Below are 27,771 nucleotides of genomic sequence, written 5' to 3' on the forward strand. Positions count from 1 at the left end.
CTAGATACCGTGCATTTGTACTAATCTGTTTAAATGAGAATTTCTAATTAAAGTTTTTGTAACAAAGCAACAATTACCATGCTTTTATTTTGAAAACAAAACAGAGCCGTTTCCTCTGAACTCTTTCGCACTTGACGTATGTCTTTGCGGGCATATCGATTGACGTCATAGGCCACAACAAACTCTTTGCCGCCCCCATTAGGAAAAAAGTGATATTAATACAATAATTATAAGGAAATCTTCACTGAAGAATTCGCTGGGAAATGTCTAATATCGAGAAAAAAGTAATGCATCATCACGGGTGGAGGAAGTACTCAGGTCCATTAATGAAATAGGCCTGACATAAACACTGTATAAAAAAGCCATAGCCCACTTCGCATAAAAGACCTGTATATGCATTATTTGTCTTCTTCTGATGATGATATTATTATTATTATTATTATTATTATTATTATTATTATTATGAGCACCGCTGGTGATCAATGTAGTCTATAGGCTACTATATATCTATCATTTTAATGATACATTTGTTTGTTATAGTTTTAATGATTAATCTGAACGTTAGTAAAGTAAAAGTAGGATATTTGCCTCTGAATTGTACTGCAGAACTTGATAAAAAGGTACATTTTAAGGAGCACCAAACTGAATTAATTAACACATGACACATTTGATATCACTTAAAATATGGTTTCACACGTTTGAAATGCAGCACAAAATCAAAAACAAATTGAATTAGTTATTGTAAGGTTTTATTGTGGCTTTATATAAAATAAAAAGACAACAACATTTCCTGTGACACTTTGCATGCAAGCTTAAGAGTTAGAGAAGTATTATCTCAGATTCATTTCTAGTCAAATTATTGTGTAGGTTGTCGGTACTTAAGGAGCACAGGATAAGTGGTGCCTATGTGCTTTTGGTTGTAGTGGTGGCAAACAATCTCCACGTCATAAAAACTGAACTGGACTTTGACACGCTCGTTGGGCGAGGATAGGAAACAGACAGTGTAGAGAGCCATCTCGAACTCAGGGCTGACACCAACGAAGATGCTCCCCTTTGGCTTTATACCATCCTTCCAGCTGAACTGTAGCGCCAGGATGTGTTTGTTCTCATCGGGCTGCAGTGAGAGAAAGAAAGATAAATGGCAGGTGATGAAATAGAGATGAAGGGGATGTTGAGGGATGGAGAAATATGTACAATGGTATGACATTTGCACCATGTATGTGGAGTTGTTGGAGGAGCACGCGACATAAGATTTTCATTGCCAACATATACGTTGTATCTGCTGTGCATATGACAAATAAAACCTTGAAACCTTGAAACAAAGTCACCTCCTGAGACAGGAGATAAATAAAGATGTGGGTGAGACAAAACTGACTGTTTAAGGTGTCAGTTCTTTATTATCAAGAAAGAAGAAAATCTGAAACCGAGATGAAGAGGAGGTGAGAATGGGATAACATTAACACCCTGTCAGTGTTTCACACGTGTTATACACACCACCTGATGAAAGCCAAGTTTCACCAAGAGAGGAGAAAAAGCATGAAAAGTTTGGCAGGATAAAAAAAAAGTTAAAATACTCATCATTACAGTATATACTAATTTTTGAATAGATTGTCAGGTCCGTTGTTAGCATTTCATACTATTGAAAAACATCGGGGCTGAATCACCCAAGACACCCAAGACATGTGCTGTGATTTGCATTTGGCTCAGGTTAGAAAGACAAATAGAGAGAGCTGAGTAGAGGGAGAGAAAAACAATAGTCATAGCAGGATGTGAGGTTTCTCATAGGTGTGCAAGAATTATGATGTGAAAACGAAAACAAACTGTGCAAGTTAACTTGGAGGAGTAGGGTAGAAGAGATATGAGAGATTTGTGAGATATATTAATGTGCATATTTGACATGGAATAAAATACACATACTGAAATGTTGATAGATTGTCCCCACAGTGTTCTAATCTAAATTGAAACAATAGACAAGCAGAAACATCATACCTGGGGTGAATGTGCATCAACGCTGTAGCCTTTGTAGTCAATGTGTCCCATCTTCTCTTGTAGGTAAAGCTGGATCCAGTTGTGAAAGCCAATGACAATCCGACCTCCTCTTGTCTCTCCAACAAACACATGTTCAAATCCAGAGGAGTCTGGCCTTAAAGGAGACAGCATAGGTGTCATTTAAGCACGGGACACTAGGGACATGTTGCCAGCCCTTTTTGAAATGATCATTTTTGTCTCCAGCACTTTTTAAAAGTATAACTTGCTAAAAATGTTCAGAAAAACGGCGTTCTCAAATAATGTATGACATGAGAGAGGGTTAAGCCTACAATATAAACTGAGGCTCAGCAACAGCCCTCAACATGTGCATGTTCATTAGGTAAAGACGTTATCAGCATAATGTATACTTCAACTTAACTGAGAAATGTTAGACTGACTTCTGGCTAGCTTAAAATCTTAACGTGGCATCTTGGCATCCATTAAATTCACTAAATAATCTTAACCTCAGTTACTATTTGGACATATTGCAGTGTTTAGTGGCCTGCTTCTTTTCAGTCCTAGCTTCAATACAGATTATCTGTAGTTCCAGTCATAGTAATGCTGACTGGATGTTCTACACAGAGCCAGTTGCACAAACGGTTACCATCATAGCACCAGATTCCACTGGTGAAGTTATATTAAGGTGTTGTGCCAAATTCCACCCACTTGCTGGCTCCTTTCCTCGCATAAAGTTCAAACCAGATCCTGTACAGCTGCTCCTTGAATTTGGTCTCATCCTTTGGAGAGAGGTTCTTCTCTGCCAGGTATTTATGAGCTATCTGCAAGCAAATGAAAATTTCCTCAAGTCATACACTTATATGCCATGCTAGAGATGTGACTTAAGGTATGTCAATATGCTCCAGATTGAAATATCTCAACAACCTATTGATTGATTGCCAGAACATGTTTTTCTATACATTCTATACATTTCTATACATTGTCCACCAGTGGCTCAGTCAGTAGGGGCTTGGACTGGGAATCGTAGGGTCGCCGGTTCAAGTCCCCAAACAGACTTGAAATATGGAAAGTGGACTGCTACCAGTTCACCTCCTAGGCCCTGCTGTGGTGCCCTTGAGCAAGGCACCGGACACCTCCAATCCCCCGTCCCCATTGCTCCCCGGGCGCTGCACAATAGCTGCCCACTGCTCCTAGTACTAGGATGAGTTAAATGCAGAGGACTAATTTCACTGTGTGTGCTCTGCTGTGTGCATGTATGTGACTAATAAAGAGGGTTTCACATTAGCATGCTAACTGTTAGCAAGCCATTTTTAGGATTGCTTGTCTAAGAAATTGAAAATGGTCCACATTATACGTGCTAAACATCAGCATGTTAACATTGTCATTATAAGAATCTAATCATTCTTATATTAGCATTTAGTATAATATAATAAATAACAGAAATCAGCCATTATGAGGCAGACAAAGAAATGTGAGTTTTTTTCCAATTGTTCATACAGGTACCTTCATGGTGGGTGTCTGAATGATGCAGTCCAGGAATTTGTGGTTCTCTGCCACCTCCTCAGGGGTTACAATTTCTGGCTCGCCTGTGTCACTCACATAGTTATCCAACAGAGAAATAAAGGCTGTAGAAACAAACACAAGCTCTCTTCAAAGATGGATTTTTGTTTTCAGTCATGAACATGGATATAATGACAATTAGTATAGCTGAATGCAAACCTTGAGCTCAGAGCAGTAGACGGAACGGAACAAGTCTCAAAACCAAATCCACCAAAAATGCCAAATTCAAGGTGAGAGACAGTAAAGCAGGTTGCTGGAGACAATGTAAAAAAAGTCCAAAAATATAAAGGAGGCATAAATCCTAATTATTTTCAATGGGACAGCTGCCTCAAAGGGAACTCTGCTTTGGTGGGAAAAGGGCATATGTCAGCTGTTACATTACCAGTCCCTCTGAACAGCTCTGTGCTAAGGCAACGTGATGCACAATAAACACTGAAAACATCACCAGACAAGTATTGCTGGAAAGAAGTGTGTATTTCAGCACCCATTGCAGAACACTCTGCATGCTTTGTGGTATTATGAAAACATGCTGCTGTTCGTTATAAGGACATTAAGAGTTGACGAATAAGCTTTTCTCTAAAGGGAGGCGAGGAGGATAGTATCAAACTGGCATACAGTGCCGTGGAATTTGTGAAAACATTATTTCAATTGAAACCTGAGCTGAGACGGAGCTGTTGTGTAAGAAGGAGACTCCTTCCACAGAAACAAAGGAAATACATAAAGGCATTAGGACAGATAATTCACTTTTTGCACTTTCCCTCATGCACTTACCTATAAAAGTCTCCTTTTTGAAAGTGTTCTCATCCACATATGTAAACAGAGGAGATCCTGCTCCGTCATTAATGTCCTCCAATGCCATGCTGTGAGCAGCTTTGCCCTGAGGCAGGAAGAGAAACACTCATATTTTAAAATTAGACTCAAATAGTTTAAGTCAATACTTTCTGTTCCCAAAAATATAGGATTTCTTTCTTGCATTCTCCCATACATTTACATTACAACCTACATCCACTGCCACAGTGTCAAACAATAACCAAACCACATCGAAGTAAAAATATACCAGTGATACAGAAGAGCTGGTTAATCAAACTGCCAAAAAAACTAAACAATTTGTTGTCTTATCTGTAGTCATTCATCTTTGCTCCCTTTTCCCCAATATTCTTAACCTTTTCAATAGGTTCAGGTTTTGTCTTTCATGCAGAATTAGGAAAGCATATTTAAAGTGATATATCCCTATATTATGTGTGTTTTCCCCTTAATGTAATTGTTATCTTAAAATGAGTGAAATATTTTTTCATATTACCTGTGATAACATTTGAGAGGTTGAACATGAGGTTAACAGACTTATCAATTGTAAATGTGTGTGTGTGTGTGTGTGTGTGTGTGTGTGTGTGTGTGTGTGTGTGTGTGTGTGTGTGTGTGTGTGTGTGTGTGTGTGTGTGTGTGTGTTTCTCACCTGCAGAGAGATCCTGTAGTCTTTTCCAGGTTTGAGTCTGTTGACATCATTGTCCCACAGCTGCTGCACTATGGACGACAGCTCTCTGTCACTCTCAATCATGATGCAACCGCTCGGTTGTGTTCTTGGTCCCGCAGTGGATGAGATGTTCCTTTGTCTAAGTGTATGTCTCTAACAGGAGGGGAACATTTAATAAGGTTCAGTGTAAGCAGCAGACGGTAACTAAAATGTTGAAGGTTTAGTTCTTTTTTTGCTGTTATGTTTACTTAAGTATTTCAGAGGGACAAATACGTTTTGTATACAAACATCTGTTGAGCTGGTAAAACATGATGCAGTGCTAACCCATCTTTACTGATTTTGACATCATGGTATTGCCGATGTTGTCTTGTTCATTTGTATATTTTTTAGATTCCTTTTGATCCTAAAAGTGTGAGTGTTTGTGTTGTGTTTGAATTGAATTTAAGACTTCCTTCCTTAAACAGGCACATATATTGTTAGAATATGAAAGTAAAGCTTGATAAATAACCACAAAACAGTTAATCAAAAGGCTATGAGGAAGCAATTCTGTAGTCCAAAGCATTGTTAAAAACATAATAGCAACCCCCAACCAGACAGAGTTTATCCATCCATCTCAACACCACAAATACATGGCTGACAGCAGAACACATGACACTGAGCCCTGGGATCTTCAGCACTATCATCCGAGCCCGGGGCGCATCCCATGAGCCACTACAGCAAAAATCCACTGACCTCCGTCCTGTGAGCGTGATTTTCTGGTTCAGCGTAGTAAGAGTTTGTGAAGTTCCTCAGTGATGGGCAGTTGCTGCTGGTTGTGGTTTCCTGTGTTTGTGACAGCAGGTGTCTTTATGGGCATAGTAACAGGTCAGTCAGTCAGTCAGTGTATGGAAAAGACAGGCAGGGGCTGGAGGGGGGGCGAACAGAGGGCACGAGTCAGGGGACAGGACAGGACAGGAGAGAGGGGCCGTTTGAAAAAGGTTGTCCCCTGTCAGCAACTCTAACCAAAGGGATTACACCATGTTGTCGTCTCTTTTCAATCTCAGGCTAAAATGTGCGCTCTTTGTTTCTTTAGTATTTCATTGTTTTTCTATCTGTCACCGTATAACCTCTGGAGTACAGGGTAAATGTGGGTCATGTTTCAGGTAATAAGGCGTTGTAAAGGTGTATATAAAGCACTACAGAGTGCAATTTATTTTAGAAAACAGGAACAAAAAACTGATTTGGACATTTCATTCTTAATTACGTTAACTCTCGAGACCAGAAGTTTACTCAAAATGTAATTGAAATGAAATTCTTAACATCTAGAGTTGGGACGTTTCTAAACAAAATCAAGTTTAAGAAAAACCTTAGTCAGATCTGTGACCAAGAAAATACTGACACTGCCATCCTTTATCTTTTTCTGATATTTCCGTATTGGAGCATTTTCCAACACACCTTTCTTAGTAACTTTGCATGACAGTGTGACTGTCTATCAATTCAGTTTAAGACTGCAGGTATGGAAGCCCTGAATTGCAAGTGAGAATTTGTTTTTATTCTTTTGTTTAATCTAAATTGTTTATCTCTGCTCTGTAAAGATTTACACATGTGAAAATCCAGGTAATTTGTAATTCTTTTAATCTATTTTCATGTTGGAAACATGTGGAAAACAAGCTTTGCCACTTAAAAAAATAGTTAAACACATTCATTTTCTGTTCTGGGTTCACATCTCTCAACAATTTAGGTCTAAATGACTTCATCATTGCCTACATAGACTTGTATATAAATACATGATTTACTGTGTTGTACTTCATATGTGATCTTTCACTGATTGACAATTTAACAGAAACTTTTCACTTTTGGGAACCAGTTTCTACAGTATGTTATTCATTTTCTCAGTACCTTTGGAGTAACACAAATGTGTTGTCCAGTGGAGGTCTCAGTTTCACAAAAAAAAACCTCAAATGAGGGCAGCAAAAAATAGCATTTTTCAGAGTCAGATACAATCAATACAAATGATAAAAAGTGGATTTTTCACTTTTATTATAATGAACATTATGCATACGCATTTTAACAAGATGTTGCAGGTGTATTTAAAATGTATACTTTATGAGACATTAAGTGACATTTGATCTGCACCTAAGGGGAGGGGAAACCTTGTGCGCTTCACGACCCAGCAGAAGATTGTCTTTTTATCAGTCCCACCAGCATAAACTCTGAAAGTAGTGCTTATGAAGCAGTGAGGAGCAAAATATTCTATTGTAGTATGAACAGATACTCGACCTTCAGATAAAATATAAACAAAAGAAAAATAAATTAACATTATACAACGTGTTTTTTGTATATCTGGAAAGTATCATTATTATATGGCCTCACTTTGACACTACACTTTGGCAAAATTAAAGAATAGTTGTTCAAAGGAGGCTGTACATAATCAAATATCATATTTGAATGTTTTGGCTGTTTACCAAGTGAGGATTTCCTTTCTCACACCTCAGTCCCTGATTTACTCGACACCCACCGTGATCACAGTAAGCCCACCAGAGGATTGACCGTCATAGATATAATCCGCGGTGTCCTTCATTATAGAATTTTCGTTTTGTTATTAATAAACCCATTTTCCTAACCCACTCCCATCAAATTTCGCTTTTCAACCTGCCTGATTTTTATCACATGACTTGCAAAGATGCGCATTAGTAAATAACTTCAACAGTGCCTGCATTGCTTTCCCGCTATTTGTGACGATCAAGATCATGCAAATTTCCACCTTGAGGTTTGTTTAAAAAAAGTAAGTTGCTAGTTGGTGGCATAGTTTGGACACTTGAAAAGCCAGCCAAACTACAGATATTTTATGTAATAAGCAGGATACTTATTATGACAAAAAGGGGAAAATGCAGTCCTCACTATCCCTGCGACATGCAGTTAATAGGCAATTAGAGGCAGACATGTTGGATTTAGTCGGTGGTTGCAGTATCACCTGTTGATCATTGCAAGCCTGTGAGATGTCAAAGCTCATGGAAAACCCGAAGGAGCGATCTTTGAGTTTAAATAAAAGTTAAGTCCTATGACACTGTCATATCTAAAATATCTACTAAAGTCTTGATGTTCATGAATATTTAAGAATGTGTATAATTATGAAGGTTTTTATTTCTAATCTACCAATACTTTATATACATGACATCTGTCATATATATAAAGTAAATATGAACAACTTTAACCCAGAATGTTTTCGACTCAAGATGTTTTATAGAACTTTAACCATGGTACATGTATAAGGTTGAAGTGGCACTCCTGTGCTTATGCACGTATGGTAAGTGTCACCGACGAAGTGATGGGTATGTGAGATAAAGTGCATTCAGACGGAGCACACAGCAGCGAGGTACTGCCCAGGTGTCAGTCCTCCTCATCACTCCAGAAGGCATCTTCTTCATCAAGATCCACACCTTGGAAGAGTCTGTAACAGGAAAACAAAAAACACCTCAACCAATGTCTCTGTGTAGAGTAAGTATCCAAGACTACTTCACTGGAGTCGTGAACAACAACAATAGTAGAAAGAAGATCACTCACTGGTTGTAACAGGGTGAATTTGGGTTGTTGAAGTGGCTGTACGGGTTGACTTTGCTGAGGATGCCCAGACACAGCCAACAGAAGTATTGTCTACACGAGGTACAGGTCATCTTATTACAGCCATCGACTTTCTGGAGAGAGACAAAGACAAGGCATTAGCAGCAGAGGAATGAACAAACAGCAAGAAACAATAGTCAGAGAAACAATCTTGGTCTGAACATGGGAATTTTAAAACGGACAGCGTGGTGTGGATAGTCCTATTTTTTTATGTTTGTAAGTACTTAACGCAAAGGTAGGGAATATACATTTGAGACTTTTTATTGTACATATGTAATTAATCCCTATGGTATTTAAATATCAAATGCTCTGACAAAAGAAAATCAGTTAGATATTTTCAAAAGCTAGCTTACTAACTTAAACCATCCGTACCAGAACTATGCCTCAAACACCGGCAGCAGATTTTATTTTGAAAGCATCCTTTAGTAATTTGACCTGGTGATAAAGTCAAAGCGTGTTTTAAGTGCACAGGGAACAGCAGGAGGAGCCTACCTGTATGTTAGTTCCACAGCGTGGGCAGCCTTTGCAGTTTTCATTGAGCCAGTCTCTGCTAAAGGACTCTTCCACTGCTTTCTGGATCACCCTCTTCCCAAAGCGCTGCTCCATGAACTTTTGCCCAACAGGTGTGGCTGACAGGTATTCATCTCTGAGGTTACGCAACTCATCTGTGGATCAAGGCAGACACAGGGACAGGAACTCAGGTTTGGGATTGAGAAAATGTGTTACTCATTGATTCTTCTTTAAAAAGTCTGAACCATTATGGCACCTGAAAACCATTATTCGTTAAGCTTTCAAATCTAAATACCAAATCTGCAGTGTTAGTTTAAATTCAACTGTTCAAAGTAAGTAATAGTTTCAAGCCTACAGTATTAATTATATTAAAATAAATACATGGGGGGTTAATCACACTTGTCTTCAACTAAGATTATGTCTTCCAACGATTATGAAAAACAAGACAATTGCTTTTTATAATTTGAATTTCAGTTGAATTATATTCAAACTTTGGGTAAATCCAATGTTAAAAAAGCAAGTTGTGTGTAATACATTTATAATGCTTCTACAGTCAAGTAGTAATCTTGTTAAATAAGCCAACTTGTTCTTTAAGTCCTTTATAAACGTGTTTTAGTGACCTCACCTGCAGGGATTTTACAGTGGGAGAGACCATGATAGCCCATCTTGCACAGTGTACAAAAGGCATACTGGCAGGCTGAGCAAATGGCCATGGTTGAGTCTGGCTCCACCATGACCGCCGTGCCGCAGGACTGCCGGGGACAGTAAACCACGTCGGCCATGCGGTCCAGACTGGACTGCAGCAGTAAGCGGTCATAACGGGCAAACAGCTCCTCATCCACCAGCTGCTTCACCTGAGAGATCAGAATCAGATCACAAGGCCTTTATTAGTCCCGCAGAGGGGAAATTTACATTGTTTGAGCAAAGAGACAGGACTGATTGAGACAAAATAAAACAGTATCAAAACAGTATTTAGAAAAGTGAGAGCACAGTAGCAGCATTATAAAAAAAGTGAAACAAGTAGTAAGTAATGAAGTAGCTGCAGAATGACAGCAGTTAATACTATATTACCTAGTATAAATGATATATTGCACAGTTTTATGTTGCAACAGTGTTGTTACAGGTGAAATCGTTTATTCCAAATATGGGGTCAGGCTTAAATTTCATTCCTCTGAAAAGAACATGTAACTGTAAAGTAACCTTTGAATTGTAAACAAAGACAGCCACATACCAATATGTTTCTACTTTACGGGTTATTTTTACCTGCGACGGCGTGGCTATGGAGGTACATTTGGGCTCAGGGCAATTAAGGCACTGAACGTTGCCGTCCCGTATTTGGATCTGGAAGTATTCGGTCATGCAGGCCTTGCAGTAGACATGTTGGCACTCTTTAAAGCAGAGGCAGTTTGAGCCCATCTTCTCTACAAAGCAGATTCCACAGCCGAACACCCTGCTGTCAAACACTCTCTGGCGCTGCTCCTCGTCAAAGTCCAGGAGCTGAGGTAGGAGGTCGGCACGAGGGTCCATTGACAAAACGGCCCGCGGGTCCAGTTGAGAAGACAAGGACAACTGTGCTTCACACTTTTCCTTCTTCACTTCTCTTTTCTGCTCTTCAGTGTTTTCAGGAGGGCTGCCACCTTGCGTCAGAGCTGAACAAAAATTATAAAGAAAACAACACGTTTTTAGAAAGTTGCATTGTTTTGAAAGAATAAAAGGGTAATTACAGAATATGTAAAAATCATAATAAGAAAATACAAATAAATAAAAATATGTACAAATATGTACATTTTCAACTTATCTACAGAATAGCATATATTTGATCTATATTTAAAATGTATTTTCTATGAATAGTAGAGGAATATTTAGCTAATGCAGATGTATCACACACAAGCAAATTAATTTAAGGAAATGTAACTGTACCTGTAGCTGCTTGGTCATTCTTCCTGCGCTCACTACATGCCTTACTTCCTCCCTTGATGAATTCAAGAGGAGAATGGATTCCCAGGAAGTCCAGAGCCTCCTCTTTAAGGAACTGGATCCAGGTAAAAAGAATCACACAGCCTTGGTTCTCCTCCCACAGCTCATCCAGGTGTCTGCACAGAGAGCTCATCTAAGGAGGTAAAGTGGAATATGAGAAGGAACATTGATGAATGGTAAGAACACTTTTTAGAGTTATACAAAAACTGTAGTGAAGAATTATTCAAGCCACCATGAGTGATACCTGTGCTCTGGTCATCCATTTAGAGCTGAGAGTGAAGATTGGTGAGGATGTGGAGGGATAGAATGCAGGAAGCTCAAAGTTGAGCACCAAAGGAGGTAAGAAGCAGACATTATATTCCGTTTGCTTCTCTCCTGCAACACACAGAAGATATTTGGTTACATTTTAAACAGGAGTGAGACAAATACATGTAAGAAAGTAACTTGATGTCACATTTGCTTAGATTTTTTACACTGCTCACTAACAGCTGTACCTTTGACAACAACTTTGAAACCAGGAGGGAGCTCCAGACAGAGTTGGATTTCCCCACCCTGTGCAGACTCCGCCTGGTGGAACTCCTCCTCATCGTAGATACTTGCTAAAGCAAGCAGCTCATCCTCCTGGGCTTCCTTGTCCTCAGACATTTACATTCCTGTGATAACAAGTGTGATATAATTTATTAATATATAAAAAAGGCAACAAAAGAATATAGCAATGGCCAAACAACAGGATATCAAACCACCAGCGAGCTGACACAAATAGCATTCATTACACATTACATTTCATAATGCATATCATGGGAACAACATATTGTTCTATTTTAATACTGAGCCATGTTCATCTCTCTGAATATACTTTGCACATTTCTATACATCCCTACCTCTATGAATATCTGCACATCATTGCACCTTTAAATATAATATACTGCAGTTTGTCATTATTGATTGTCCGTAAGTATTTTTTTTTATTAGTATATTTATATTTGGTTTAAATACTATGCTTTGAAAAAATAAACAAAATGTGTTTGAGCTTTTCTTACAACTTATTTTTATTATGTTGTTTATGTTTACCTGACAATAAACTCGATTCTAATTCAACCATACACTGTTAATCACCGGCTACTGTCATTACACAATTATCAATTATACTCTAATAAAACACATGTAGAAAGTCTTGTATTGAATATTTAATTAAATGATAGTTACTGTTTACTCATAGCTCTATAGATAGCAGCAGCTGTCTGCAAATGTTGCAGCCTTTGTTGTTACGTCAGCTTTCCTTAGCTAACGTCAAGCTTTACTGTGCTCCAGAGTTAGCACGCTAGCAAGCGAAAGTAAACTTAAGCCATTAAAATAAGTCGGTAACACTTAATGATAACTTAACACTCGTCTAAATGACACAAAATACAGTTTTTGACAGAGGACCACTGGAAAACTTTCAGCCAGTACACAGTTGAGTTAGCGAACTAGGGGGAAAAAGTTATCACTAGGTGTAAGCACTTAAGCTAGCTAAGTAAACGTTATCCATACTAAACGTGGTCTCCATTGAATGACAATATAACGCTTTGCATAAATAACAACGAGTGTTGATGTTGACAGGGATCAAATTGAAAAACTACTGCCTGTTTGGTGAACGAGCAAACAAACTTAGTTAAAAGTATGGAAACGCAATTAGCTAGCTAGCAATGTTAGCTGACGTAAACAGAGTGACTATAGCTACCGTCTTAGCTCGGCCCTACTTTATTATTTCCTCTACGACAACATTATGATATGTCAACTTCTGGGTCAAACTACAACATGTGTGTTACCTGTGGCAATAGTCAGTATGTGGATAATAACGTGTTTCTTACCTTGTCCGACCAAATACCAGCGACTCCTGCTACAGCTCTGACTGGATCGTTGCAGTATGGATGCAGTGTGTGTCACAGCGCCGCCTACAGGATTAGTGTAGCACATTTTTATTGAATTCAAACTATGTCTCCATACTTTTTCACAAAAATATTTACTGTGCTTAAATATTTTACAACACTTTACATTGTAGGAGAAACATTTTGTGTTAACACTATAATTCAACCATATATATTATTAAATCACATCCCTCATGACAAAGTTATTTTTTTAGTTTTAGGTTTACGCCATGCATTTTTTTGCTTGAATTAGGAATACAAGTATTTGTAAATCCAGTTGACGAATGAATCAACAAATGGTTCAGCCCGATCATTCTGTCAAAATTACAATAACATATACTCCTGGTGAACTTTATAAACCAGGGTAAACGGAAGAACCGACACAATATTGCTTGTAAATAAGCCATTCCTTACAGCGCATGCTTTTTTGTCAAGTTTTATTTTTGCTTTTTTTGGTGATGTGGCAATAACAGCAGCACCCTGAATGTGAATTGCTAGACCAGCATTCACACTGTTGAGTAGAAAAAAAGACAGTACAAGGCTACCAGAGAACAACCAACAGACCATTGCTTTTGAATGAGAAAAGCCAAACAAAGAATTACTGCATTACAGTTACTTTAAGTACCAAGTTTCAACATAAAAGTAACTCAACAATAACGCCTTTCTTCTTTTTAAACTAAATAAATCATAATCCAGCAGCTACAATTATTTGTTTAGAACACATCTGACTATTTGTAATGTACAACTTGGAAAAATGCATACATGTTAACAAGTGCCACTTTTCCTATACCGTATTTAGACATACTACAATATTATACATTTTCAAGAATCCTGCGTGTATTACTAGTTTTCTTTTGCTTAGCTACTTTTCTTACAATTCTTAAAATCTCACATCCTTAGCTTAAATGTGCTCAGGAGATGCTGAACAAAAGGATCGTCAACTTAATGGCCATCAAAGCAACACGGAGAAAGCAGTTTCCAACATACACTCACAACTTTGAGTTCAGAAAGTAGTCCTTTCAATAATAATATTATGCAATATCTTTGTATTCATCAAAAAACAATAGGAGAAAGTACATGCCGAGCTGGCTGACTGATGAATAGTATTGATAAGGGATGCGGATCTGTGTTTTCAGTGTCCTCGATAACAATCTCAGATGAAGGACAAAATCAGGGGCATGTAGCCTGAGAACGGAGGAGAAACTCAGGTGAAACAAGTTAGTCAATGTCCATTTCAGGGACCTTTTTCTCTGATGTTCCCTGTTCCGTGCCTGCAGATTTGGCTTTGTCTGAGTTGCATGGCTGGCTCTCTGTTCCCTCCTGCCCATTGACCGGCCCGTTGTCCGTCTTCTCCTCCTTGGGAGGCTCCACCTTCGGCTTGGGTTTGGACAGCACAGGGTTGCAGGCTGAATAAAGCTCCTGAACAGTGAAGAAGAAAGTATTTGTTAGAGGAAGGGTGACATTATATATATCATTTTTTTTACAAAGACTGATGATGATTTTCCTACTTTTTTTCAATTTACTACAAAAAAACCTAACTAAATAAATAAATATAAATAAAATGTGATTGAACACCACCTCAATTACTTGCTGTTGCATTGAGCGCACACAAGATGCATTTATGTACGTACATGACAACATAAGGCAAACCCTCTAATCCTGGTCCTGCTGCACAACAATACATCATTTTCACTCTTTATTTAAGTCAAACAGGGGTGAATGTCAATTAGCCTGCATGAAACCAGACTAATCACAACATTTGACGTGCCTTTGAATGCACTCTTTTAGTACCTTAATCTTGGCATGGATCTCCCCGACTTTGACGACTGGGTCCAGAGTGGGGTCCTGATTATTCTGCTGGTTCATCTTGCTGCTCATCCAGACCATGGCATCCTGCACCTGCTTGTCCACCCGAGTCACCTCCAGCTCATCCAGATGGTCGTACAGCTCATCCTGTGAGGAAAAGCACAGATAAATGATTACATCCGTTTGGCGATTGTTCATCAGTTATGTAACATACAACCATGTGATGTTACAACGCATTCATTTGGTGAGCAGACAAACTTGCTCTCGGTCACAGGTTACCTTTGCCTTGTAAGCTTCAACGATCTTCATGTACATCTGCATCTGCCTGCCAAGCTCCTCAAATGCTTTGGGTCTCTCGTTAGCTTCCATGTATCTATCACGAATTGGCTGGCCCATTTGCTGTGGTAAAGAACATCAGTTCAAGTTAGCAAATCCTCCAGCGGGACAAAAAATATACATATGTACATTTGATTAAAAAAAGAGACATTGTAGAGGAATGTTGAACTATAAATGTCTGCTTTCTATTACTAAAAAAAATGCATTTCCTGTGGTAACACTTTAATTACAATATGCAGAAAGTTCTAGTATGGAATCACTTCCAAATTTCCCCAAATAAATAACAGCTCAGCTTTGTCCCCATGTTGAAAACCTACTACCAATCAGCATTTATATCTGGTTTTGAAATAAGTGTATGAGTACCAAAACTGTACATTGAACCATCTTCTCCAAAATCAGTTCATTTTGGAATGGGAATATTTCCATTTCACGTAGAAACATCCGTGCAGCTACACACTGCATGCTTACCTTCAGTTCAGTCAGTTTGTCGATGTAGACTTGTTTCTGTTGGTCCTCTCCGTCTTCATACAGCCAGTTCTCTGTGTTCTCCAGTTTTAATGAAAATGTGTCACGATCCTACATGTTAATGAAGACTTTAGATTAAATTCCCAATCAACACCAACAGTGACGGAACAAAACATGAAATGCATGCAGTATTTTACAATTTTAGTAAAGATAAATGTTGGTGCTATTTTGCATCAGGTGTGATTGACTCACAGCTTCGTTCACAAACTTCTCCAGGATGCCGTGTAGTTTGTCCCTCATTTCATACACATACTCTTCCACGTAGTTCTTTGCGTCATTCCTCTCCTTCTCCAACTTATCCTGCATGATCATCTTACCCTGGAAGAGTCACAATAAATGTTTTCTGGATTAAGTCGGCAGAAGAAGACACAAACAAACACTAACATGCTACTTTGCCCGCTTACTGATATTACATATTATACCTTTTATCACTACAGTCAAAACTTTGGTTCAGTTTAAAATCAGGTCTTGGTCTCTAAATGTAAGCTTGTACCAAGAATCACCTTTGTGGGGAAAAATCTAATATACCTTTTTAGAAAACATTAATAAACTCTGTAAAAGGAAAACTATTAGTCAAATAGAATTGTTTCATGATGACGTCATTAGATAAGCATAGCTCTTAGATTATAAACATAAATGATAAAGTGACCGACAATCTTTCCCATTTGTTTGAAGTAAAAATCTAATTGTGCACAAGTGCATGCTGGACATCCCTGGTGAGTTTTAGAGCATTACCTCATTCTCCACACACAGATTAAGCACGTCATTGGTCAGCTGCCAGTGCAAATCGCTCTCTATGGGCAGCTCCACTGTCTTCGTTTTGACTTTGGGCTTCTTTGCCTGGGGGGGCTGGTCGTTCTTCTTCCCCTGCTTGTCCTCATCTGTTGTCTGATAAAGGAGGGAGGAAAACCAATGAAAAATATTCAACTGTAACTTACCTAATTATATTTTTAACATATGCTTGAATTTCATACAATGATGGTGCATCTGAGCAAACATAGTGATTAAACGATCAGTCTAAATGATCCTATCATGGTCTAAAAGATTCCTTTGTAAAACATGAAGCCTCGAGTGATTGCAGTCATTTTCCACTGCTGCCTGGCCCCTTACTGGAATCTTTCAAGCTCCACCTTTAAGTTTATACAAACCCTATTAAATCTTTTTCTTTGTGCTTTTGTGCAGAGATGATACAGTCATTTTCAATGTGGGCAGGATGACTGTATTCAGATGTTATATACCTGTTAATGAGATTATTATTTGCGTTGGATTTGCCAAACAATAGACCTTTGAGGATTGTTAGTTACAGTTTGAATGTGTTTGTATTTCATTTTAACTATATACTTTTCCCCTATAATCTTTTTGTATTTACTCCTTTCCTAATTAAGTGCCAAGTATGGTAAAAGGATGAAGAGAAAAAAGGAAGGAAAAAAAAGGAGCAAAGAATCACAAAAAGCTTTGCCTTTATAGTGATTGCCTTTCAGGTCAGCACAAGTTTACCTCCATCTCTTCAACTTCTGTTTTTTTATCTTCGCTGTCTCCAGCCTGGAGTTTCTGATCCTCATGGTCCACCTGCATTTTGTTCTAACAAACGGTAAGAGAGAGAGAGAGAGAGAGAGAGAGAGAGAGAGAGAGAGAGAGATATAGTACATTAATTATATTTAAGAAAACATGGCATTTTGCTGCTGGTCTTCTCCAAACTCGGGCTTCCGAGGTAGTGTGTGTGCACCATAAATAATGTGTGTTCATGATGTTATGTCCACCCTCTATATGTTTTTTTAAAAAATATATATTGGCCATCTACTATAATGTGTTACACCTTTTTGAACTGACATTCAATTAGAGGAACATTAAAGGGTTTGCTATGTTTGCTATAAAGAGGCGACAACAAACCCTAAATCAATTGAAAAATATTACAAAAGGAGGCCTAAGCAAAAGAAAAATGTAAGCCCTTGAAGAAGTCTGGAACTAGTTAAGGCAAGATGTCTGAATTCCATAGTGACGACATTTCTAACTCATGCAACATCGAGGTGTGGCCGGACTGAGTGTGTGAACAGGTTGTCTGAGGTGAAACCCAAAAGGTGCGTGTGTATTGTACAGTACACACCTCATCTTCATTCACCGTCTGGTCATTCTCCGTCGACTCTTCCCCTTCAGGTACTTTAACGACCTCTACCAGCGAGGCGCTCGATACACCGAACATGCCGTGAACGTTGACCCGAACCTTCACCTTGACCTTTGCACTCTCCCCAGATGCCTGAGGAACCACGTTCTTGATCAGGAACTGGCCTGTAGTGCGGAGAAAAATGTAGCAACGGAAATTAAATACTTCAAAAGCGATAATTATTTATATTATAGCCATCCTTAGGAAGATATCAAACATATTGTAAGTAAAATGTCTTCACTGTTAGCATCATTCGAATTGCAAAGTAGTTGCAATTACTCCAAACTGAGTGCTTGCCAATGTCAAAGTTTAAAATCAACAATCTCCAAGTTAACTAGAACTGGCACACTTTGGATTTAAGCTTGCATTTATTTATTTATATAAGCTTGCATTTATTTATATACATATATAATTAACATACAAAATATCTCCAGAACCTACTTTTCAGTTATAACAGCTTTTTAAAAATAAAATATAGCTTGATGTTGCGGTACCTATAGCGCTGTTGGGGCAGTGCAGCTCCTTGGGGTTGTTGTAGTAACCTTCGAGAGTAAAGGGCTCTTTCCGGAAGAAGGTCAACACTTTGGAGAAGGGAGCTGCATGGTTCTTTGGGAAAACCTCACAATCACTGTAAGTACACAGCAGGATGAGGTTAATTATTCTACAAAAGTAAACAAAAGTCAAGCAAATAATTGACATGGCTTGATACAAGTGAGACGTTTTTCAAAATCTGGTTAAATTTGATTGCAACTAGCATCGACTTCAGATGGTGGGAGTGTGTGGTGGACGTGAACTACGGGCGTGTGTGGGTGTGGCAAAAGATCCTGCAGGTTCGAGTAACTGCAACTGAATGAACAGGGGCAGCAGGCAGGTGTGGTCTTAACAGAAAACACCTTTTTTGCAAGGATTTTGTCAATGGCAGCACCTTAATTGAACTGGGCGAGGAGGGAGTCATACAGATTCATTTTTGAAAGATGGACTACAAGAGACTATATTTTGTACGGAAAAATGACATTTCTGGTTTAGATTTTTTTCATATTGTTTTGTTGATTTATTTGAGTTTGTTATGTGTTTTGTTTGTTTATTGGATATACTATACTTCTGAAATTAAGTTTTTTTTTAATACAGTAGTATACTATATTTATTTTTGTTTTGTCTGTTTTTCGGGATCAATGGTTGTTAAACTGTTTGAATGTGTCTTTTTTTGTGTTATGTATTATTATATATTTGTGATAAAATGTAACTATTTCTATTTTTAATAATAAAAGATAAAAATAAAAATAAATCAATGATTACTATGGTCTTACAGAGATAACATAAAATAACAGACAGGAAAAAATTTAACTGATAAGGTAATGCCATTGTTAACATTTAAAGGAATCAATTAAAATGAACTCCTGAAAGTTAAAACATTGCTAGGTCAATCAACATTCAACAATAAAGCAGGGGATTAGCTTTGCAAAATCTAGTAAAGCATGATGTCCAGATCAGTGTGTTATGAACTCTCCTGCTCTCTTAAAGTGAAACAACAGAAACTTATTTGGTGTTCTCGGGTGACACTGACGGAGCTCGTACCTCAGTCCCTCGTCTACGGCCGAATTCCATTTTAGAGAGATGGAGTAGGGCACAACATCAGTAATGGAGAACTCTCTCACTTTGAATGCCGGTGACAAGATTGCACACTGAGGAGAAGAAAAAAAAAATCAATATCCAACCTAAATATTCTACAACCACTTAAAAAAGAAAAGCAAATCTGCACTAAATAATCCATGTGTCATATTCCTCCCGCTCTACCATCCCAGCTGTGAGTGAGTTTGCTGTGTGAGTCACTAACAAGACTAAAATGCTGGGTCTGGACAGGCGAGCTGTACCTGCAGAGCACAGCCTCTGGCCACGGCTTCATCTGCGTTCAGGGTGGTGCTCAGCTCTTTCCCGAAGAACTTGCTGATTCGCTCCTTGATGGCTGGGATTCTGGAGGCACCGCCGACAATCTCCACTGCATAGATATCTTCCTTTTTCAGCTCTGGATAACAGGAAGCAGGAGATAATACGTTCATGTTAAAGTTTACAGAGTCAGAGCTTCACATTCGGATGATTCCTGATGATAACAACACTTTGAGTGGTCTTACAAATGTAAAATTATTTGGAGAAAGGACAGTTTTCAAAAACATTTCCACTAATACTGTGATATAGCCTAGAATCAACCTGCATAGATATAAGGAAATGATGAATGGAGGCCGGCGTGCTGCCACTGTACAGAGGGAAAGGCTCTCAATGTGACTGTGCATATGCTGACGGGGGTAAACCAGCGGACATTAAAGTGGATGTACTTACTGGTTTGTTCCATGACGCTCCGCAGGGGACCCTCCACTTTGGCCAGCAGCCCTGCACACTTCTCCTCAAATTGACCTCTGGGGACACATGGTCATAGATTATTAATAGACCGAAATACACAGAGTACCTCTAAAAGTCATTTCTAATTATAGCCATGCATTCTTTTTTTATTTGTGGTCATAGCAGCCTTATTTAATATTCTCACACTAGTCCATGGAAAAGAAAACTGTAAAAAATAAATAGAGCAGACGGGTTGCTCTTTCTGGCCTGGAATGACATCATCAGTAGCACACACAACCTAAAGATTACCTTGTTTCTTAAACCCTCATGAATGCTTTGTGTCATCCCTATAGTGTAACAGCTTTCCTCGTCTTACTTTCTAAAATAACGACGCATCTCACCTGTTAAGTTTCCCGGAAACGTCGATGTCGTTCATGAAGCACTCGATGTTGAGAGGCAGGTCGGAGGAGTTGGCGCTCATCAGCTTCTTGAGTTTCTCACACTCCTGGTAGAGTCGGACCAGCGCCCGGGGCTTGGACTTTACATCCAGCTTGTACTTTTTCCCAAACTCCTCGCAGAAGTGGTTCACCAACATGTTGTCAAAGTCTTTCCCGCCAAGCTCTGGATCAAACGCTGTGGCAAGGATCTGCCAGAGGAGGAAGATAAGGGTTTAATATTTGAAGGTATGGTAGGTTATCAAACCACTAAATGAATATTAAATTCCAGCGTATAGCTGTATGTCTAGGATGGGTCAGGTGATGATAACTTAAGAAAGGTGCTTAATATTTGTACTCATTTATTTAATACATACAAAAGTTAGGTCAATGGAAGATATATAAAAATGTTCCCATCAATTCAATAAATAGCAGCGACGTTAAACTGTGTGTTTTTATTGAATTCTATCAAAACCGCTTCAGTTGTAAGGTATTGATATTTAACGATAAAATGTGAAATATGTGGGTAAAATGTTCTTTTCTGCTAATAAAATGTATTAAATAACAAGTTTCAACTTTCTTTTCACTTCACAAGATTAATATGAACATGTGATTAAAAAACAGTCTCTCTGTTCATTGCGCACAAAGGATTCATTGCTCACCTTCAGCTTTCCCTTGTTGAATGCACAAACTGACACCTGGTAACCCGAGTGGCCCACATCCACAAACAGCACTATCCTGGGCTTGTCCTCTGGAGCCGGCAGGTCCTGTTTGTAGATGCCATATGCAAGAGTCACTGCAACAAACAGGAAGACTCTGAGGTTAGTCTTAACAAGATAAAAACACAACAAAATACTGAAAAAAATGTCACTCTGGGATGTTTTTGAGTGAGCTGAAAGAGAGCATCAGTACAAAACTTCACTATAAAATGTAAATGTATTTATACTTCCACATGTCACATACTCTATAACATTTACAGCACCTACTGTAGATGTCATTTCATGGCACAAAGTTATTTTGTTTCAAAGAACCGAATAAGTGGTTGAATTGGTTCAGATGGCTAGAGATAATGTACCTGCAGTGGTGTCATTCATTAGTCGTAGACAGTTAAGGCCTGCGATCTGCGCTGCATCCATGACAGACCTTCTCTCTGGGTCGGTGAAATAGCTTGGTACCTGAGAAGAGGATAACATGTACCAATAATGAAAATGTAAGGCATTAATGACAAACATGTCCAAAAGTTAAAACGTCCTTCTTCCTTCGGTGTGAATGATCACTTTGATGCATCACAAGATGTCTGGGTAACGTTGCCCTGTTTCTCTTGGTGCGGTCTTTGTACAAACTAGACAGGGCTAATTTTAGCTATTGGCCACAGTAATAATAACATGTTAGCCATCTCTAGGGCTCGTGCATACTGTGGACCAGTGAAACCAGTGAGAGTAAAAAGCCTCTCTGTGTGAGGTCTCTAGCGTTACATAACAGATGCTGTTAGTGAGTTCATATAGTGATCACTGTAACAAACACACATCTCGTTCTTTACCAGCAGGGTGCATTAGAGGAAATAAAGCTTTTAGACGAGCCATCCGGTGAAGTGCATGGAGCTCAAAATGTCACACGAACATGTGGTAATACTTTTATACATCGAGGAGGCAACTTTTACTGGTCATTTTATAACCCAAACTGCTTTAAGATGCAACAAAATGCCATTAATAGCTGCCAGTCAAAGGAAGGGTGGATATAAAATGTACAATAATACTTCAGTACAAGGCATTGCATGAGGTAAAGTTAATAAAGTAAACCTTATCAGTCCGAGGTCATATCTTTAAATAAATATTGTGCAGTGATCCAACAAGTAAATGAACACCTCCTCAGACATATGAAGCCAACTAGATAATCTATGTTTGGACAAGGCATGCAGAAAAGAAAACAAATGAACTGTACTCTATTCTACAATGAAGTGATATACATTTTCAGACACCCTGCTGAAGCATGGAAAGCACTGCAGGTTTCTCGAGGAATGCTTACCGAGATGACACAGTCTGCGACGGGTTTCTTCATCGCACTCTCAGCAGTCTCCTTCAGTTTGGTCAGCAGCATGCCGGTGACCTGCTCGATGCTAAACACCCTTTCCTCCTCCATGTACATCACCTACAGCCAGGGAGGTTTCAGAACACAGTTACAGAGAGACAATGCAGGACTTTTGCAATCTTTTAAGGTTGTTTTCTTAGAAGTTTGTTATTTTAATCATATTCTGAGTCAAAAATGACTACTTCAGTATATAGATAGATACTCAATTTATCCCAAATTGGGAAATTATTTAGTACAGTAGCCAAAGACAAAACTACATTCCCCCAAACTACATTCCTATCTGTATTCTAAAGGTTTTTACAGAGGACTTTGTTCATATTTCATTCAGTGATTCAATTTTTTGAAGGCTGTTCAAAATTTTGAGATTAAAGGAGTGGAGTGATTAAAAGGTGTCCAAAATGTCCTCTGCAAACACCATTGACTCTATGAGACAAAAAATGTTGAACCTGGCTCTATCTAATGTTCACATTTCTGTTCTGTAAATGTATGCAATTTAGCACATTTTTAATAAGAGAATATCTCATTTTCATATTTAAACATTTCCTTAGTGTCATGGAGATGTATCTATTGGTTAACAATGTTACCCCACTCATCTGAAGTGTCTACTCTTAATATTGACGATATTGATATTGAATAATAATAATTCATTTTATTTACTGGCACCTTTCTAAACACTCAAGGTCCCTGTACAAAAAAATAATAAAAACAAATGATGATGATGATCATTGCTTATTTATTACTTTAAATATAGCTATAAATATGAATGGAAGCTCATAAAACAATCCCTACTGTACCTTAACCATGTTTGTGTATATAATATGTAACTATACAGTCTTAAAACTCTTATTCCAAGGACTGATTTTGTCCTTGGTCGATGCAATCTTCTCTGATTTGTCGTTTCTTGTGATGACTCACATGAATAATCTCCACAGGGACACCAAAGCATGCTGGGCTGTGAGTTTGCAGTGTAGCCAGGCATTGTCATTTGTGTACTTTGGAAGACCTTTGAGTATGTTTTGAATCTTACACTATCCATCTCATGGAACCAGAAGAATAAATATTTAAGAATTCAGTTCATTGATTGCATGTTTCACATACAGCCTAGGGCTTGGTGATATGGACCAAAAGTCATATCTCGATATTTTCAAGCAGAATATCGATATAAGATTTATATCGATATTGGTGACGCAATAACACGACAGTTTCCGCGCTCCAACTCGTGCCACTCATGCTGCTGTGTGCTTTCATTTCCAGCCAGCCTGTGACAGATTTTAAGCACTCTCTACAGATCGACTGTTGCTGTAACTCGTCAGACACCTTGTAACCAAACCATTTCCAAATTACTGATCCATTTGTCTTTCGCTTACATACCAGCTCTGCGCCGCGATTGACATTTTGCTGGGAGGCCATGTTTCGCGCTGTTGGGTATTTAAAAACGTGACGTGAGCGGGAAGGCGGGGCAGAGTGTGTGTGTGTGTGTGTGAGAGAGCTGGACGCAGAGCGGAAGAGAGAGAAGCAGTGGCAGGCGCGGCTCAAACGGGCTATTATTTGAAACAAATGTGCTATACTTTCAACGAAAACTAAACTATATCGATGTTGACGATAGTGTCTCGTTCTATATATCTATACAATAAAATAAAAGGTTTGAACTCTAAGACATACCTATGAATAGTAAAACCAGAGAAAGTGATAAGTGGGCTCTTAATATTTTCTGGAGCTGTATAGATGACAACAATAATTTCTTGCCACAGAATAATCGTATACGAGCCAAAAAAGCCTAGCAAATAAATATGACAGATTAAGATGGAGGTAAGAGATTCTTGTCTTTTCTTTTTAGGATACAAGCACAGGGAAGTCAATAGAAAGCGAAGGTAAAGAAGGAGAGCTGTGACTCTGAGTATAAGGCATTATGTGCTGCATTTTGAAAAGCAAACAAAGTGATGAGTAATCAATACAGTCAGGAACAAGCTGTTGTGTTTTCAATGCTTTCTGTCTCTGACATGTCTTATAGCTTTCCCTTTTCATGTGTGATTGACTTTGTTCAGAATCTCCTGTTTGATGTTCTTTTTTTCTTTCACTACCTCTGGCTACCTATGCAACATACAGCATAGCAGATAAAGGGTTATATTCTTTGTCTTACTTTAATACCGGTGGATCCAGAGGGCAACTGTGCCAGATCATACACCAAGTTAGACTTGGCTGCCTGGATATAGGGGTCTGAAAACGCCCTGCCATGGAATTGCTTGAAGCCTTGCACTGTGTTCTGAGAGTTGGTCACCACCTGGACATGATAAAGGAGGTTGAAGAGGAGAAAAATAAATAAGGTATCCTTTCACTTTTTGTGATTTAATTACAATATACTCAAATGAAGGTTATTTTAAAAAATGAATGGATCTTACCTGGCTCTTTGCAGCTGCTCCTATAGAGCGATTACGTGGTCCAAATGACACAAATGAGCTGGAAGACAAAAAACAGAAACGTTAAGCTACGGAACACGTGATATCTTGAGCAAGCAGTCTAAGTGCGTTGTATTCTCCAGGTATTTGGGAAACTTTAATCAAGAGGGATGTATTTGCTAGTTAATTTATTACATGGTCTGCTGCCTATACTGAGGACCGACCACCATAAAATGGACCAACCATTTCTTATGTCAGCAGTAGCAATGCAATCAGTTGGTTTTGGTCTAACTGTACAATTTTAATATGATTTTTCTCAGGATATTTGCCAACTAACTGTAGCTAGTGTTAAACTGAAATTGTGTGGCTGCATTTCAGTTTGCTTAGATGCATCTCTTACAGTTCACAAGGTGATGTATCAACAGTCGGACAGGATGTGACCAGTTAACTTGTTTCCCAGGGGGTTTTGGTCTCAACAGGCCTGTCGTCAAAACCGTTTTCATCAACACACAAGTGTAGTTTGTGATGTCAAAAAAAGAGTCAACAACTTATGATGTGGTGTTCCTTATACCAGTCTGATTTGAAGGGTAAAACACAGGGACTTAAGCATTAAGCATGCAAAGAGGACATGATAAAAAACACAAACAGGAAATCATGAAGGAGACAATGAAAGTGGATACAAATGATGGGGGACAGGTTAACCAGGAGAAACAGATGCTGGGGAGCATTACAGTGAGTCAGCTGATTTGAACAGGTGGGTTGATTGTGTCAGACTGTGGGATGAGTGGGGGGAGGGAGTTCCAGAGTCTGGGAGCAGTGCAGCTAAAAGCCAGAGCACCCATGGTGATGAGGGGTGGGGACAGTAAACAGACCAGCAGAGGATGAGCAGGGGGGGCGACAAGGGGTGGACTCCTGAAGGAGGTCAGCCAGATAGGGTGGGGGGCAGGTTGTGGAGGGGATTGTAGGTGAGCAAAACTAAACCAAATTCAATCAATGGAAAACATAATATCTAATGATATAAGACAATACCTCAAGGTTTACTTATATATATAGGATACAGTTTACCCAATAGTTAATAATAAGAACTAATATTTTTGAAGTTATTAAAAGTCTAATTTATGCACATGTACACAGGTCAACAAACAACCCATTGAAAATAATTGTAATGTTTTTCACTAAGATATTAACACCAAAACTAGCGTTGGTACAGTGTGCAGTATCAACCGAATGAGCTGAATTTAAACTATGTAAAAACAAACACCTTTATGATATCATTCTTTTAATATGTATTTCACAAATAAATATTATAAATGTTATACGTCAATATCTTTAGGTATAAAATCGTAAAAAACTTTAAATTAACTAAAACTTGCTAGAATATTCCAACAAGCGGCTTGCTGCTGTCGTCATCGTGGAAAACATAACCGAGGCGCGCAGTTTGCCACACGGGGCACACCGGTTGGTCGGAGCCTTCGCCTCCAACACGTGAACAACAGCGATTATAACGGGGTTAACACCGCCCGCTCTTGTTCACCGGGCAGCCAGGGACAATTTTCAAACAATACAGTAACGGTAATAGAGAAAAACTGTAAGCTTCTAGCTAACTGGCTAGCTCGTTAGGGCTCCATTGTTGGTAGGAAGACAAGCTGTAAGGATTATTTTTGTATGATTTACTTTAACGTTAAAAACATTGACAACACTGACTTAACTATACTGGCATATATAGCGATACATGTCTGGCTAGCAAGTCCGTACAAACTGTATTCACGTGTATTTAGACAGGTGACATACAAGCTTTATGAAAACAACACCCCTCTTTTGTAGCTTTCCCCTTAGAAGTCCAATAAATATTTACTGTATTTTAGGTACTTACGGTGTGCATCTGTCGCTGTACTCATTAGCGACAGTCTCGATCCCTCCGGCTCGGGCTACAGCTACATAGCAGCTTTGAAAGCCCAAGTCAAATCCCACCACTGACATCTTCTGCGATGCGATTGTCTTCTAGCTCTAATAACGTTATCTGCAGTTTGACCTACAAAAATATAACAAGCGTTCTGCTCTCAAAATGTGTTTAAACCAATAGAAGTAGTTGTGGTGGACTGCTCTTAAGTAAGGCTACTTCTATACATAATCCACACCACTGTCTATTACCGGTGTCTCTGATTTCAACTGGCAGGCTGCAGCAGCAATGTGGTCTAACTGACTTCTCGTCTGGAGTCATCGCGAGATTTTAGTCGTTCTAGATAAGTCTAGACAGCTCTGGATGTTTCTATAAACGTGCGGAATTTTCCCCTGATTGAAAGTTTTGTACAGGCCTGACACAGTGTAAACAATTGAACAGTGAACAGACCATAGCGACGCATTTCTTGTTGGCTTAATTATTATATTATTTACCACCCTGTTGCTTTTTTTTTTACTTGTATTTAATTATAATATGTTTTATATATCCAGTTAATTCAGTGTTCATTCTGTTACAAACATACACATAACATTAAACACAAGACAACCAAACATCTAATGGAATAAATTAATTTGAAATGTTGTCATCTGTTCACCTCCTGGGCCACTGCCGAGCCCTTGAGCAAGGCACCGAACCCCGATGTTGGATTAAAATTATGTTCAATAGCCCATGCAATCAAATTGAGAAACAATGATATGTAGCTCTTGACAAAAGCAAGCA

The 27,771-nt window shown here is 38.7% G+C and overlaps 3 protein-coding genes across 4 annotated transcripts; all 3 read right to left on the reverse strand.

The window, feature by feature from the left end:
* Positions 1–732: 732 nt before the first annotated feature.
* On the reverse strand, positions 733–6,764 carry endou2 (endonuclease, polyU-specific 2). Of its 2 annotated transcripts, XM_063895086.1 has the most exons (7): positions 5,750–6,764; positions 5,000–5,170; positions 4,318–4,423; positions 3,490–3,611; positions 2,695–2,807; positions 1,990–2,143; positions 733–1,114 (listed from the first exon to the last, which is right to left on the reverse strand). In XM_063895086.1, the coding sequence occupies exons 2-7, from the start codon at positions 5,099–5,101 to the stop codon at positions 857–859; spliced, it is 855 nt and encodes a 284-aa protein (XP_063751156.1). In that variant the 5' UTR covers positions 5,102–5,170; positions 5,750–6,764; the 3' UTR covers positions 733–856. The 2 variants fall into 2 exon arrangements, with proteins under 2 accessions (XP_063751156.1, XP_063751157.1); XM_063895087.1 differs by lacking the exons at positions 4,318–4,423; positions 5,000–5,170; positions 5,750–6,764 and adding an exon at positions 3,706–4,293 and having other exon boundaries at positions 3,490–3,634.
* Positions 6,765–7,019: 255 nt separating this feature from the next.
* Positions 7,020–14,408, reverse strand: rnf14 (ring finger protein 14). The gene is made up of 10 exons (XM_063895084.1): positions 14,254–14,408; positions 12,955–13,038; positions 11,599–11,757; positions 11,349–11,479; positions 11,048–11,237; positions 10,391–10,776; positions 9,753–9,981; positions 9,110–9,282; positions 8,561–8,691; positions 7,020–8,447 (listed from the first exon to the last, which is right to left on the reverse strand). The coding sequence occupies exons 3-10, from the start codon at positions 11,747–11,749 to the stop codon at positions 8,387–8,389; spliced, it is 1,452 nt and encodes a 483-aa protein (XP_063751154.1). The 5' UTR covers positions 11,750–11,757; positions 12,955–13,038; positions 14,254–14,408; the 3' UTR covers positions 7,020–8,386.
* Positions 13,047–27,274, reverse strand: hspa4a (heat shock protein 4a). The gene is made up of 19 exons (XM_063895083.1): positions 26,965–27,274; positions 25,095–25,152; positions 24,836–24,976; positions 22,633–22,755; positions 21,683–21,782; positions 21,270–21,403; positions 20,575–20,819; positions 20,174–20,250; positions 19,711–19,862; positions 19,415–19,521; positions 18,334–18,467; positions 17,783–17,964; positions 17,176–17,259; positions 16,414–16,566; positions 15,871–15,996; positions 15,622–15,729; positions 15,097–15,216; positions 14,803–14,964; positions 13,047–14,430 (listed from the first exon to the last, which is right to left on the reverse strand). The coding sequence occupies exons 1-19, from the start codon at positions 27,069–27,071 to the stop codon at positions 14,230–14,232; spliced, it is 2,514 nt and encodes an 837-aa protein (XP_063751153.1). The 5' UTR covers positions 27,072–27,274; the 3' UTR covers positions 13,047–14,229.
* Between the last annotated feature and the right edge of the window lie 497 nt (positions 27,275–27,771).

Source organism: Eleginops maclovinus, chromosome 11 (assembly GCF_036324505.1).
Source record: "Eleginops maclovinus isolate JMC-PN-2008 ecotype Puerto Natales chromosome 11, JC_Emac_rtc_rv5, whole genome shotgun sequence".
NCBI lineage: Eukaryota > Metazoa > Chordata > Actinopteri > Perciformes > Eleginopidae > Eleginops > Eleginops maclovinus.